A 15,199-nucleotide genomic window follows, 5' to 3' on the forward strand; every position below is an offset into this window, starting at 1 on the left:
CAATGAAAATATATTTCATTTCTTTTATTTTACCTCAACTGTAATTAATACTTTCATTTTACAAAATTACAGGGGAAAGATTTTAACAAAATTTAAAAGATCAGGCACTCGACACATCAGGGGACAGTTTGTTACATATGGAAAATCTAGGGCCATAGTTATGGAAATTTTGGCAATTTCCTTTCCCTTTTCCAGGTGCAAGTTTTCCTAAATGAGGTGCACTTTCATCTTGCCAATAGACGGTTACCAGGCATATGTGTCTTCCATTTTGATTGAAGAATTTTTCCTCTTTTTGATCAACAGTGCCAATTGTCCATGCCTTTATTCATTTCACTATTTTTCTGAAAAAAAAAAAACCTTTCATTGTGGAACAGTTTCCCATTGTGGTGATATATATGTGCTTAAAAAGAAAAGCAAATGGGCATTTGATCTCTTACTTTTGGTTCACCAGGATTCTTATTAATTGGAACTTCTCGGTAAGAATTTTACTTGTTCATGAGCTTTAACTTCATGTTAATCATAACCATTTATGCATGTTTTTCCCCTGTAGTGGTGCTTATGGTCATTTCATATCGTTCATTGCGCTATTCTGTCTATTCAATCATAGTTCAGTCATCATATTTTTTTTAATCGCACAAAGACACAAAAAGCAATCAAAAACTCGAGCAGCGCATGCGTGAGGACCAGTAGTTACTGAAGTTAAAAAAGAGAGAGGATGCAAGGTTGACGAAGTTAAAAAAATTTAATAAGAAAAACTTTGGTCAAGAACCAGTGATTTAATCCATTTCCAAGTAAAGCTTAATGACGATACGTATCGAAATGCTAGGAGAAAATTGTCCAAAAAGTTTTAAATTTTATTGTACTTTTATCGATTCAGTCCTAAACTTTTATATTATACCAATTTCGATTTTTCCTTTTTTAATTCCCTATTTTGCTATTGATTTTGTGGATATTTCTCAAAGTTAAAAACCCTAACTTTCACCCCGTTACATGCTTGCTCTCAAACTTTGAAAAGTCATATACTATGCCGGTCACACCATGAAAAACAAAATAAAAGAGAAAAAAAAAAAAATTCATAATAATTTTTAAAAATTGTCTATGTCAAGACTGGTCATACCATGTAGGACGATGGATATTCACAACTATGATTTTCAACTATAATTCACTAAAAAGACTATATTAATAAATCGTCAAAATATTTTAAATTAAATTGACGAGATAAAAAAGTTTATAACTAAATTGATATCCGTTTAAGACTATTTTGTTAATTTTCCCTAAGAAGTCAACCATATGTCTAGATCGAATCTTCACATGAAGTTTTCCGTTTGGACCAATGCCTTAAAAATTACATTGGATCGGACCAATGCCTTAAAAATTACATTGGATCATAGATAACACTTTGGATCATGTTTCAAGAGCAACCGAGGCTTAGAAATTCTTGGCAATAAATCTTTTAATAGAGTTCAACAATAGATTATATGACCAACCAAAATTTTTTTAGAGACAATTACAGAGCAAACCTTAATATTAATTATGATAATATCACGAGCCAAAACTTTTATATCATACGTGAAGTTGTAACTCCGATGTATTTAAGTCCTTTTGTTAATTTCATCAATGGATGAATAGTATCAAGTGGCTTTTTTCTAGCCACATAACATTTTCCATCTAACAGAACTAATGGAAAGACTAACAAGGACGAATACGATAAATTTGAAGACCCAAATGCATTACCGCAACATCTTTTAGGTCGACTTACGGATTCATCATTGGATATACTCATGTCAGACACTGACAAAGTTTATGATTTATCACTCCATAAACTCGACTCTGGAAATACACTTGCTATGTTTGCACATATAATTTTGGGACAAATACGTTAACTGCGAAAATCGAATGAATCGGTACATGGCATCTCGGGTCACACATGAGTATCACAAAATTGGACAGAACATTCAGAGCCCCGTGAAATTTGCACTATCACAAGACAAAATAATAAGTCTAGTAGTAAGAGTAAAGGTATAATCGGTCATTTATATGCATTTACTTAACTAACCCTGCAGCTATAGCCATGTCGAGTTTATGACACTACTCTTCTTGAAGAAACTTATGATAAGTTTACTATAAATCAGAAATAAGTCTTGACCTCAGTTACTCAACAAGCTTGCATTAAGGATTCTCAAGCAAGACTGCTAGACTAATTCATCGGTATGCCTACGGTCAGCTTTAAGACAAGCTGGATCAAACTCATCTCTAATCCAATGCAATCAACAGGACTCCGCACGATCAGACAATGAAACACCAAAAAGTCCTAAGAAATCTCGATTTGTTTGCCTTGCCACTCCCAACTTATTTACCTAGTAAGGTACTTCTTTACAGAAAGACCAAGAGTACCTCGTCCATCAAGAGAAGAACTAATTGTTTTAACTGCCGCTCTATATTGATGACAAAGAAGACGATCTCCGAAATGAACTCAAAAAAAGGCAACTAATTTTAAGGCAAATAGGAATTTACAGCTCTTGCCCCGGAGAAATCACTGGTAGAGATATGAGGCATCCCACAATGCCAGTTAACTACAAAGGCGGTGACAACCAGTCAGTCAAATGAATTCAAATAGCTATTGAAAAGATCAGCAAAAGGAAATGAACTTATGTTGCAAGGACATCTCAAAGGTGTATGCTTTCTAATTCTCACTATGTAGCGTTAACTCGACTGTTCAAAACTCGGTGCTGCAGTTGGTTGAAGGTTTATTTTAGGGGGAAGAGAGGGATTGGGTTTGGAAGATACGATTTTTTCCTCTCCGAACTTCTCTGAATGGAAAGGCATTTCATTCAAATCCACCTCCGGTTTTCTCTTAACCTTTTTCTTAGGCACTATGGCCTCTCCATGTCTCGCATCTTCCGAGAAGTTGCTTGAAGTTACCTTGGTTTTCTCTTGCTTAATTCTATCGGAGGAGACATTTGCTGAAGGACTGGGAATCCTAGCAGTTGCTGCTGTTGGGCTGTGAATAGGCCTGCTAGCAGAAGTTGAACCATGAATGCCTGAATCAATAGACAATCTCTCAGGCGGGGGTTGTGGCTGAGCAACTGAAACACCCTCAACTCGAACTGACTCCTCAATTTTAGGCGCCAACATCTTTTTCCGCCTTATTTTCTCCTGATCCTCCTATAAACAGATCAAAAGAATGGCATAAGCTAGCATTTAGTGGCATATATCTGCTTATGTGTCGCACATGGAAGAGATTCACATACAGGAGTAAAGAAGAAAGATGCTACTCTACGTTCTCGTCGAAAGCGAAACTGCAGATACTTCTGCCACTATAACGTCTCCAAATTCATAAATTACACCGCTCAAGGCACAAATATTAATTATACTATCAATGTCTAATCTATTCTATAAAGCATACAACCAATTTAATTGCTTTGCGACTTGGGAATCACCGTTTCTTCCATCCACATGAAGAAACATAAAAGCCATATCATGTACAATTACCCATAAAACATGTCAAAGCAATCAGTGGAATAAAAGGACAATATAATAATCACTTTGAAGGAAAACTATGTTAAGTCATGTGGCAGGCAGGAAAAGCACAAAAAATTGGCGTTCTCCCTTTTCACCAAGCACTACATATTCTCTTTCAGTCCATGGAAAAGAAAGTTGCTGGAAGAACGTAGAAATAATCATACCTTGTGTCTGCTGTAAAGTGCCCTTCGCTTCTCTTTGGCCCTACAAATTGCCATAAAACCATTTGGCCACAACTCTGCAAGCTGTACCCAGTCTCCAAAAAGTCAAGACATTACTCTGACAAAAGCCTCAGAACCAGTGGATGCAGGTAAAAACCAACCAAGGTGATAAATAAACAGAGACCATATAAAATAACAAGTCAAGCCAGCCAATTTAGTGGGTTCCCCATGTTTCATTATGCATGCTATCACACTTATCATAAAAATGTTTACTTGAAACGACTTCACAGGTGCCCAAAGTTAAGAACTGCAGCCATTTCAAAAAGCAGGTAGCACTGTCCACTCTTTGCATTAGTTATTAATTCAGAACAAGGGCAAAGGCAGGTTTGGTTCTTGCATAATTTCATATAAACACAAATAAATCATAAACCAACACTACATGTGAAACCCACATCAGGTAAATCATCACCATGTTTGACAACTATATGAACATGCTTGCAACTGTGACTATATTATATCTTAAATATCAGCACTGTAAATGCAGTGGATCCCGCATCCAGCTATTATTTCCTGCAAACTATGGCAATATACACAATCATGATGGTTTTGTGAACACTTCACAAAGATAAACCGTCAAAACAAGATTGCAACAAGTCTGTAACAGCTAGACAGCAATACAAATAGTAATTTTTAGTTTTTTGGGGCTAGTGGTACCTCAGCATATAATTTTCTGACTTGTGGACCAGTGTCCTCATCAAGACCCTGAAAGCATGAAATCAAATAGACAACCACGTTTAAAAGTAGATTTCTAAAGCATGTTTCAACTCAAAAAATGCAGTATAAAAAATGCAGACGAATTATGTACATCAATAAAAAGGTCATAGAGATCACAAATCTTGTCCTCCATTGCAGCATCCATATCATATTGTTTTTTAGGGATTGTTTTTTCTTCTGATTCCTGAAAATCATCTGATGCTCCAGATTGATGCTGTAGAGCCTGAATATTTGGCGGAGAATGATAACCTTGGTAAGCAATGCAATAACATAAATTAAAGGAACCAATAAAAAGCAAATTCTTTGAACCCTTGGCATCACAGTCACGTTGCACAAAGAAACCGTTAAAGATGACAAATCATTCTATTTTGCCTAGTAATGTGCACCAGCAGTGAAAGCCATGAAAGAGAGGGTAGTGAAATACTCTGAGCTTCATAGCTGATAAGATTCAAAGAAATCATATGATACACTGTCACTCTCCTCCCATCAATGAACCCAACGAAAAAAAAAGACAATAAAACAGAAGGAATTGGAGAGAAAAGAAGCAAGAAAACAAAGGGATGTGCTCAGATTAATGCTTCATAAGAGACCCTGGCAACAAGATAGAATACAGCATAAGAGACCCTGGCAACAAGATAGAATACAGCATATCATGTTGAAACAAAGTATATGTGAAATTCAAATCCAAGATCTAAATATGAGTTTTAGAAAATATGATTGATGAAATAGTTGTTTGTTAGGGAAAAGTATAAGATGCGACAAAAACGATGAGGTCTTTCAAATATGCCAAGTTATGAAGAAAATTATGTGACACAACCAATGAGGCCCTTCAATTGTCAAAGGCTAAAACAAGTTAAGTTCCATTTTCTTTTGTCTGGCGCATGTGTCTGATTATATGGTGGAGTGGGTGGGCGTGCATGGGGGGTTTAGTGGAGGAAACATGAAGCAAAAAGGTTCAAAACAATGTGAACCTCAAAAGCCTAGCCCCTATAACCCAGTGGTATCAGCAAGAAAAATTCTGCAACCTTAACCCCCATTCGAGTCTATCCCAAGCAAAGATGGCATAATGGGTCAAAGACCCGCTTTTTAATTCATACTTAGCTGGCTGGGTATTATCTGTGTTGGTTTGAATTTAAGAACAGGTTGTTATGGCTTTAGAGTAGCAAAGCCCAACCAGATATGGGTTTTAATGAGTCTGACAAACCCATTTTCAACCCATACTCCACACTTGGGCGGTTGCTCCGTGTCAAATGAGCCGTCCACACTCTTCATCATGGCCCAATCTCCTGCTTCCTCGTAATGACTGATGAGAGAGACATATAATTGTTGACAAGTTTTTCATTCCACGTTAAAATTTATTGATCCATTTTGCATTCATTAATTGGGTTTTAATATGGTCCTTTGATCCTTACTAGAAATGCTTGAAAAGTTATTAACTCAATATATAAAATGCCCCCACACTAATATATCAATCCTTGTTTGAAAAAATTACTAACACATTGGGATTATTATCGAGTCTTAATAAAAATAGGACTTTCGATGAACATAAAAAGCCCCCCACCCAGCAATTTGGGCCAATTCTATATGCAAATGATGGAACATCTGTTCCTTGTGATGCTCAAGAGTTTATAATGACGAGTTTCATCATTTCCACAATTGTAGTTCTTTTTTTACAGACTATTGCACAATCATTCCTCAATTAGAAAGTTTTCTTTTTCTATATAAGTGATGCACATTGATTTCAGCTATGTTTAGATTTTCCAAAATACAAATCTTCAAAATACTCACATTAATATAAAAGATAAAGAAAAGGTTAGTTTCAAACTTCTAGCACCAGGAGAAATAAAAAGAGATGTGTTTTAGCAGCTTTATTTTTCAATTAATTCAGTAATTTCTCATTTGTTAATTCTTTTCATACGTAATTTGTTTTTAATTGGTTAGTTTCTTTTAGTATGCTCTTTTCCTTATTTGAGGGGGGATATTTGCTAAGAATTGGAGCTAAGATTGAATGAAGGATGTTTACATGTTCAACCTTTACATTCACTGAAGCATTCAAAGTCAATGGCACTCTTCTAAGGTATGCACCTTGTGCATGCAAGCACATCAGAGAGAGAGAGAGAGAGACTCGACCAAAACCTACCTTAGTTTCCAAAGAGGGAATACGCATGCGAACCATATCAGCAACTTCCTTCTTAATCTGCTGGAACCTGTTCTCTTTATCCTGCTTTGCTGACAAACCCATAGTGACCATGACTTTCAAGTTTCTCTGAACCAACAAAATGCATCAGCAGCAGAGAACATAATATACATATATCTAGGAAACAGTAAATGTGCCAAAAAAATCAAAATATTGAAGCAATGGGATGACAATTTAAGCGTTCACTGACAGCTGGCAACAAAATATATGATAGAATATGAAGCCAATCACCTCCTTTTGAAGCAAATTCCAGCAGAATACTATCAAATTAATGAACATAATATTAATAATGGCAACAGCAGTATAATGTTCCTTAGATGAAAGAGATGATACTCAATATAGAGACATAAGTGGTGAACAAACCAGTCAAGGGACAGTTGGCAATTTAAGCAGCTCAACCAATTTAATTGCCAAATCTTCCATGGTTGGTAAATGAAAACGATCTTGACCTGAGCGGTGCGACTGATAATTATCTTCTTTAACCGGTGTTTTTCAGCTTGGACTTATTTGGTTCTGAATAACATGTACAACCAAAACAAGTTTCCCTTTCCCACGAAATTATCACACAAGTTTCCTTTCCCTTTCTCTCTGATCAAAGCTTCAAAGTCCCAGGAATCCTCTCTGTGAGTGTGTGCCGTGCGTGCTCGCGGGAATATCTCCCTTTTCTCTTCTTTTCTTTCCTTCTCTACCGTCTCTCTAGCAAAAATCATACAGACAAAACCAACTGCCTCTCAATTTTTTCTCTTTCATTCAATTAACTAATTTTGAAGGTTTGGTATTGGATTTGATTAATTCTAGTCACTGCTGAACTGAAGATGGAGATGAAGAACACAACTAGGGATGCTCACATTGCAAGATTATTTTGGGTTGTCCCAGGATAGGCCATTTGGGGTGGTTGAGAAAAGGTGCGGGATACTTCCCATCCAGTTGTTGATCAGCTAGGTTAGGACAGATACGGTGCAGACATCAAAAACATCCATTTAAACCAACCAATATTGGATTTCCAAAATGGTAGAGACCCATACATGCTCAAGGCCATAACACCAAAAAATTTGCATCTTGAATTGAAATTGTCCCCATATCAAGAATCAGGGCCAATTAAACAATAAGATTCATTGAGTAGAAGCAATGAAATATTGTAAATCAAATTACTGGACAACAAAAGGTTTGTCCTAAAAGGAACTCGAGAGAGTTTCATGTGATTATATAAATGACATAGTATTTAATATGATATTCTCTATGAACTATGACTACAATTAAAGAGCTAAACCCATACCTTATTGCCCTGTGACATATAATAGCACTGTGAAACAGACAACCATACAATGGTATACTTCCTGATAATTCATGCATCGTGGATTGACAAATTGATTTTTGGATTATAATTACTACTACGATTTCTATTTTGTCCTGCAATGGAGCTGTTATGTGATGCAAGGGTCTCATTCCAAAGACTGGGCAATATTACAGAATCAATAAAGCTTCTTCAAAGGGTAAGAGTCAAGAATTTCAACTAATAATTGCAAAGAATATGAAAAAGCACCCATGTCAATAATTCAAACGTTACATGAGACAGAGACCAGTTTCTCTCAAAAGGTTCAAACTTTGTAGCAAACAGATATCCGAATTACCAAGAAGGAGCAAAAAATGGAGAAACGTGAGATTATCTACCTTTAGTGTTCTAAGCTGTACCAAATGACCAAGAATGCTCATTAGGCGATTTATTAGCTCCTTGGATATTTTTCCATGACTTGACTGCTGCGATAATGAAAATTGATGGCATCATTTCATAGTCAAATATAAAGTCAACAAGAAGTCTATGCAACTTCGCTTGTCAGTGGGGTGCACAAAGGAAAGAGAAAAGGATCCATGTCATAAAGGTTTTTGTTTGTACCGCCAGCCTAGCAACTTTAGCAAGTTTCAGCTTTACGTCAGATGGTAATCTCCTCTTCACAGACTGGGATGAATAATCAGCATCCTGATTCTCTGCAGCAGGTGGCCTAGCTGTATTGTTAAAACAAAAGAGGTGCTTAATTGAGCAAATAAAATGAAATCTTCAAAATAGAGAAATCAATTCAAGTTTTCAATGCTTACATTCTGCAACTATCTTCTCCAAATCCCTAATGGCTTTCTCAAGCATTGTGCTTTTTGGCCTAAAACTGGAACCATCCTTCCTGTGTGAGTGTGGAGGCTTCTGCCAAATAGGACATACAGAATCAGGCAACCTAAAAAAAGTATATCAAGCATCTTGACTGTGTTTAAGAAATGCAAAAGCTATTTGGTAAACTGCGCTTTGAGAAGCAACTATGAGAAAAATGCCTTTTGATAGAAAACACATTTAAAAAGCCCTTTGGGTGATTAATATTAGTTTTTTTTTTTTTTTAATTTAAAATTGAAAAAAAAAAATCAAATATATACTTTAGAAAAAAAAAGACCAAATCCTACGCCGGTCTGGCGAAGGGCTACAGCTGCTAGCAAGCCAGATTTGGTACTAGCGGCCATCAGGTGACCTCCGATGAGGGTCAGGCAACCCAAGCAACCACCACCTAGGTCTCACGGCCTCAGGCGGCCCTCACCTGGGTCTCACGACCAACGGCCACCGTCACGCGACCCTTGTGAGACTCGGGTGAGGATTGCCTAAGGCCACGAGACCCAAGGGACGGCCGCCTAGGTCGCATGCCGCCTTGCAACCTCCGACGGCCTCGCCAAAGTCACACGACCCTCACCGGAGGTTGCCCGACCTCGAGTGACCTCGACCAACAGCCATTGGCGCCAGATCTGGCTCGCCGATAGCCGTGCCCTTTGCCGGACCAACGAAAGGTTTGGTCCTTTTTTAATTAAAAATAATAAAGATAGACAAATTTGAAAATTTGAAGAATTAGTAATGATAGTTTTGAAAGGAAAAAAATGAGTTTCAGCATTTGGCTAAATGCTAAAGCTTAATGCTAGTCCCTATTAGGATTGGGACTTCAACCTTCCTAGTGCTGGCTTTCACTTGAAAGCTCCTTCAAAAATAATTGCCAAATAATCCAGCATTTTCTCAAGAGGCTTTGGAGGCCGAAAACCCCTTGGAAATGCCAAACCAAACACATCCTAAGATATATTTACGTATCTATTTTGAATAAAATTTAATCCACAATTTTCGTACTTTGAACACTCAAAGAAAACAACAGAAAGATAAAGAACTTACTGATATTTCAATAGCATGTTTGCCATCAGGCATATTTAAGTCAGGCACTTCACGAACATTGCTCTTTTCCTTAGGCCTATTTGATGCTTCTGGGTCATCAACATTTTTCAATTGTCTTCCAGATTGCTGCAAAAATCCACTTTTGTCATGGTGTCTATGATGCAAAACATCTGATGGTCTGCTGGGATCTTTCAACTTGCCACTATGGTTCTTAGACTGGAGGTTTACCATATTGTGCTTGTCAATATCCTTGGTATCCGTCAGAGATGCTAAGGCATCACCATTCACAACTTTTGCAGATGGAGCTGGATCTACTATCACCTTAGAGTCAACCGATTTCTTCCTTGAACCGCTTCCAGATAAATACTGGTTTTGTGATTTCAGATTCTCATTAGGCTCAGTGGCCGAACTTTGGGAAGGATTGGAAGAATGCTTCCCAGCCAATGTAGCAGCTTTTGCAGGACCAGGCTTGTCCACTTTAACATGTTTATTTGGTACAAAACCATCACCTTTCTCTCCATTAATCTTTGCAAAATCTCTTCTCCGCCTTTTCTTTGGTTGCTGATTAGGTGGTACGGTGGGTTTGTTTCTGGTAAAACAGAAGGCCAAAAGAAATTGAAGCAAGTTTTTTCAAGCATTTTACGTGGTGTTCAGCAATAGCATAGGTACATTTGATATTCAATCCCACAATAAAATCTACATGACATCATAAATAACGGCTGAATGGGTAAAAGCAGAACCTTAATTCCTCATGCAAGAAACCAAAAACTAATGATTCCAAACTTCAGAGAAGCAAAACACATTGTCCTCTAAATTCAGAAATTTAACATATACAGGACTGCCCCATCAATTTGAAGTAATTAGAAAGGATATTTTGGCAAACAGGTATTAGAATAAAGTGATTCCAAACAAGCACAGTGATTCCTAAGGCAAGAGTCAGGGACATGTACACATTCCACCTTCTCAGTGTCTGATATGCTATGTTCGGAAAATAAGCAGGTTCAAAATTGAATTTTTTTTTTCAGAATGTCGGCATATTTCATTGTTGACCGTCAAAACTAGAACTTTTCTTCTATCTCAAGTTCTTGATTGACAATTTTCATCAGAAGGCATATCAAATGTGAAGAGTTATGACCATTGACCAAAAACGAATTCAATTTCAATTATTAAATAACATCTCAACAAAAAACGGACAAAATAAAAAGTGAAAGGCAAGCTTAAGCTAAAGGGAAAAAAGCATATCAATACCAGGGGAACAAGAAAACTCACATGCATTCCAACTTCCCTCTATTGACGAAAAAACCATCGTACTTTATATCTGCATTTTCTACTTCAAAATATTCATCCTGAAGAGATAAAAGTTATTTGCTCATGCTGTTAACAAGAAGATTTCAAGAAAAAGAAAGCAACATGCAAGGTAAACTATTCAAAACCAACCAATTCAGCATCATCAATAAAAGAATCCTCTGTGTCATATTGGTCCTCATCAGGAATATCATTTAAATCTTCATCATCACTGCTGTCTTTACCCTGAAATGAACCATTCTAGTATCAGCATGTACATCAATTTGGCAGGACAAAGTCCCCTTCAAGCAATTTGATTAAATGCAATGGAAAGTGCCCATTCCAGTATTAGCATGGTTTGCCCTACTATTTACAAGAGAGGGCAAGAACACTACATACCATGTAAAGCCGCTCTATCTTTTCAATTACAGCACTGAAACTATTTAGTGGGGCAGCTTCTTTTGTTTCACGTTCCACTGGCTGTCCCTGTAGACATAAAAATCCAATTTGTACCAGACAACATGCTAATAGTGCTATTTCATGTAAAGTGCATGCTAACAATAGATTCATAAGCCAATCGATCAAGACAAAGTTGTGGAGCTACAAGTTGGAATCGGAACATAGAACTTAACTCAAATCACCTTATTTAGATTAAATATATATACCAGGTGAAAGCATTTCCCACTTAACCAAGCCAAAAATTCTAGGGTTGTTGCAAAGCACTGTCAAAAACTAACTGTATAAATTTTGTCAAAAAGTCATTCAGGTTAGCAGATCTCCTGATAAAGAAGCATGCAACAACTTGTGTTAACCACATATGCTCCATATGCAGATGCTATAGCTATTCACAAAAACATAGCTATTGGAGCTCGGACAACTATCATCCGTGAGAATCTTAGTCGATTCAGCCAATAAGTCACTGGAATGACTTAGTATTTATCTGTGTTGCCATTTGCCATGTCGGGCCATTGACCTCATAGATATAGATAACTTCTGGTCTAAGTTAACATATCCATGAGGGTCAATCAACGCGACCCATCGCAGAATGCAGACAATGCGGCACTAGAAGACCTACAAAGCAGTGAGAAGGCAACAAGTGAGTGCTCCGAGTAGCAGGACTTTTCCCTTAAGCTCATTGACCAGCACGAGCCATGCATTCTGCCAGGGCTACTTGTTGAAGCCTATCCACGGCTATCCATCCACAAAATCCGCACCTAATTCTTACTCCGAATTCAGTACCAGTTTATACCTGCTAAAAAACCAGTTAACTGTACACTGCGACCAAAAGACTTCTGCTTACCCAGAGCATCTAAACCTCTAACTTCCAGTCTATGTACGCACTGTAAATATAGAAGTATGTCATTCCTGTTGGACGCTGCCAAATCGGAGCAAAAGCAAAATGAGCTCCATTCTACAAACAAAACAACTCCGACTCGAACGCAGGCTCAATTGAGACAATCCCACGCACCCCTACTCAGAATACACTGGCGGCACCTAAAGACAGGAACCCCAAACACGTCCTCCCCCAAGCCACCCCAATCGAATTGCACCCGAAACGCAAGGGACACAGAAGGTAAGAAGGTTACCGGGACGGCGCGAGGCTCGAGAGCCGCGTGGGGAGCCGCGGAGGAAGGAGCCGCGACGGTGGCGACGGCGGCCTCGGCCACCGCCGCGGCCGAGGAGGATCCGCCGTCGGGCTTATTGGCGTCCTTGACGAGCTTCTTCCAAGACACAATCGTGGTCTCGCCGGGCCGGAGCTCCACCGAGAACACCTGCCGGTCGCCGGACTTGACGAACGACGACAGAACCCTAGGATTGGAATCGCCGCCTCCGCCTCCGCCTCCGCCTCCGCCGCCGGCGCCGGCACCGGCAGCATCGGCCTTCTGATGGACCTCCATGGAATTTTCCGCGATGGAGGTCCGATACGGAATTGAAGGGAGGGGGGGGCGAGGGTTCGGCCGAGAATCAAAGGCGTATCGAGGGAGGGACGGAGGGGTTGCGCGGGATGCAACCGGTGACCGGTGATTTTGGGTTTATTCGGGCTCGAAGAATTTAGGGAAAACCAAAAAACCTGCCAAATCTTCCGGGGGGGTGGAGCTTCGAGCCGGTACGGTTCGGCTCGGCTCGGTGAGCCCGACCCGATGGGCTCCGGCCCGGCTCGAATGATTGAAAGTCCCAAGAAATAGAAGCAACCGTAAAATATGTAAAAGCTTTCACCTGTCCCTAAATTGACCGTTTGTGTCTGAATACTTTTATGGCTAATAATGCATATAGCATTCATTTTGTATATCTGTATGTGTGCGTGTCCCTCGATTCCACTTCGACATTTAATAATTGACAGAAACTGAACAGTTAAATTGCTTGCTATCCACCTCCAACTTCCACTTCGTAGACATCAATCTAAAAATGTTAAAGTGGATGCATTTGCGACATGATATGGCAGCCCATTTAAATCAATCCATGACACAAAAATTCAAAAATGGGTATTCTTGAATTGTCTCGCCTATGGGTGCCTTCTACACCTAATCAATGGGTGAACCCAATGGACGGGCTATGATAGAAGCCCAAAGGTCTTCCCTTTGGTTCCACCAACGTTATTTTGTCTATATCAAATGTTTAGGGTTCTAGCAGCTTGATAAGCATGAGAGGTGAACTCAACCATGGGAGGGAGTGTAATTACAAAGACCCGCCAAAACTTTGCTTTAAGCTTAAATGGGATTGATGAATGTCAAGTACATAATCAAGTCTAATGCTTAGACCTAATCATAGGCCCCCATGATCGCGAGCATTGCCTAGACCTTGCTCGAGCCACAACAGCAGCCACAATAGCATCAAAGGTATGATTCTTTTATTCTTTTTCTTTTCTTTTCTAGACTTGGATAAGCACAAACAACGTGAAAGTCCAACCTGATGTAGCTGGGCTTGAGCCATATGAATCTTGTGAAAAGATTTACACATCATAAATTATTATGAGGGAGCTAGGATAAAAGTTTAGGCTCCGACCGTGTTGCCTTCACTATTTTCACACAACTTACAATGGCCCATGAAAGATGAAATTGTAGAGGACAAGCACACTAAAAATAAAAATAAAAATTGTCATGATAGTACAATCAAATATTAAAATTTTCAAAAATATAATTAAGTTATTTTGTTAACTCCATTCAATTTGGCTAATGGAAAATACCGACATAGCCTTTTTTAAAAATCATTTTCTCTATTATACGTTATGCTAATGTGGCTAAAATGACGTCATTCTTTTTTTTTATAATCAAAATCTATTTTTTACGCAAATTTTGTTTAAGTTATATTAAAAAATAAACAAACTTAAAAACTACAAAAAATGGAAAAAGTAGATCGCTAGAAAGGCCCGGCCACCATCGCAAGCCTACGTATGAGTTTTCCCTGTTTAACAATTTTTTTAAGTTTGTTTATATTTTATAATATTTAACTAAAATTTTTATTAAAAATATCATATTTGAACCAAAGTAACGTCATTTGAGTCTTGTATTTCATATTTCAACCATGCCATCATCACATAAGAGAGAGAGAGACAATAACAAGAATAGTCATGCTGACATTTTTCATTAGTCAATGCTGACATTTTTCATTAGTCAAGTCGGATGGAATTTACAGAATGACATTCTACCAATTTGATAAATTTTATGATTTAATTACATTTTTTTTAAGTTTTAGGACTTGGTTACGTTTATGTAACAAATTTTAAAACTTCTAATGCACTTATCATGAATAATAATGTACCAATCTTACTTCATCTTATAATTATCCTTCATCGTCATGATATAACAATCACCCAAAAAGCATTATATATGTTCCACATCCAGTACAATTTGCTTCTTTTGGAAAGTTTTGGGGCACTCCTAGAATTGTTTATGCATGGCACTATAAAAATTCTCACTTAATCTTTCATTTATCAACTTCTATCAATTGTAATCACATTGAATTGATTATATTATCCCTTACATATCCATTTAAGATAATTTCATACCTTTTGTGACATCCCGATTTTCCAATTATATTTTCAATAAATTGAGATGGACATTTCGTTGGCAT

General features: G+C 38.0%; 1 protein-coding gene across 3 annotated transcripts; it reads right to left on the reverse strand.

The window, feature by feature from the left end:
• Positions 1-2,300: 2,300 nt before the first annotated feature.
• Positions 2,301-13,168, reverse strand: LOC104450543 (ubinuclein-1). Of its 3 annotated transcripts, XM_010065138.3 has the most exons (14): positions 12,715-13,166; positions 11,528-11,614; positions 11,282-11,374; positions 11,114-11,190; positions 10,073-10,433; positions 9,845-9,970; positions 8,749-8,848; positions 8,549-8,658; positions 8,326-8,412; positions 6,598-6,723; positions 4,549-4,680; positions 4,398-4,445; positions 3,687-3,767; positions 2,301-3,165 (listed from the first exon to the last, which is right to left on the reverse strand). In XM_010065138.3, the coding sequence occupies exons 1-14, from the start codon at positions 13,024-13,026 to the stop codon at positions 2,704-2,706; spliced, it is 2,202 nt and encodes a 733-aa protein (XP_010063440.2). In that variant the 5' UTR covers positions 13,027-13,166; the 3' UTR covers positions 2,301-2,703. The 3 variants fall into 3 exon arrangements, with proteins under 3 accessions (XP_010063440.2, XP_010063439.2, XP_010063438.2); XM_010065137.3 differs by having other exon boundaries at positions 8,326-8,409; positions 9,845-10,433; positions 12,715-13,168; XM_010065136.3 differs by having other exon boundaries at positions 9,845-10,433; positions 12,715-13,167.
• Positions 13,169-15,199: the final 2,031 nt, after the last annotated feature.

This window comes from Eucalyptus grandis, chromosome 6 (assembly GCF_016545825.1).
Source record: "Eucalyptus grandis isolate ANBG69807.140 chromosome 6, ASM1654582v1, whole genome shotgun sequence".
Lineage (NCBI taxonomy): Eukaryota > Viridiplantae > Streptophyta > Magnoliopsida > Myrtales > Myrtaceae > Eucalyptus > Eucalyptus grandis.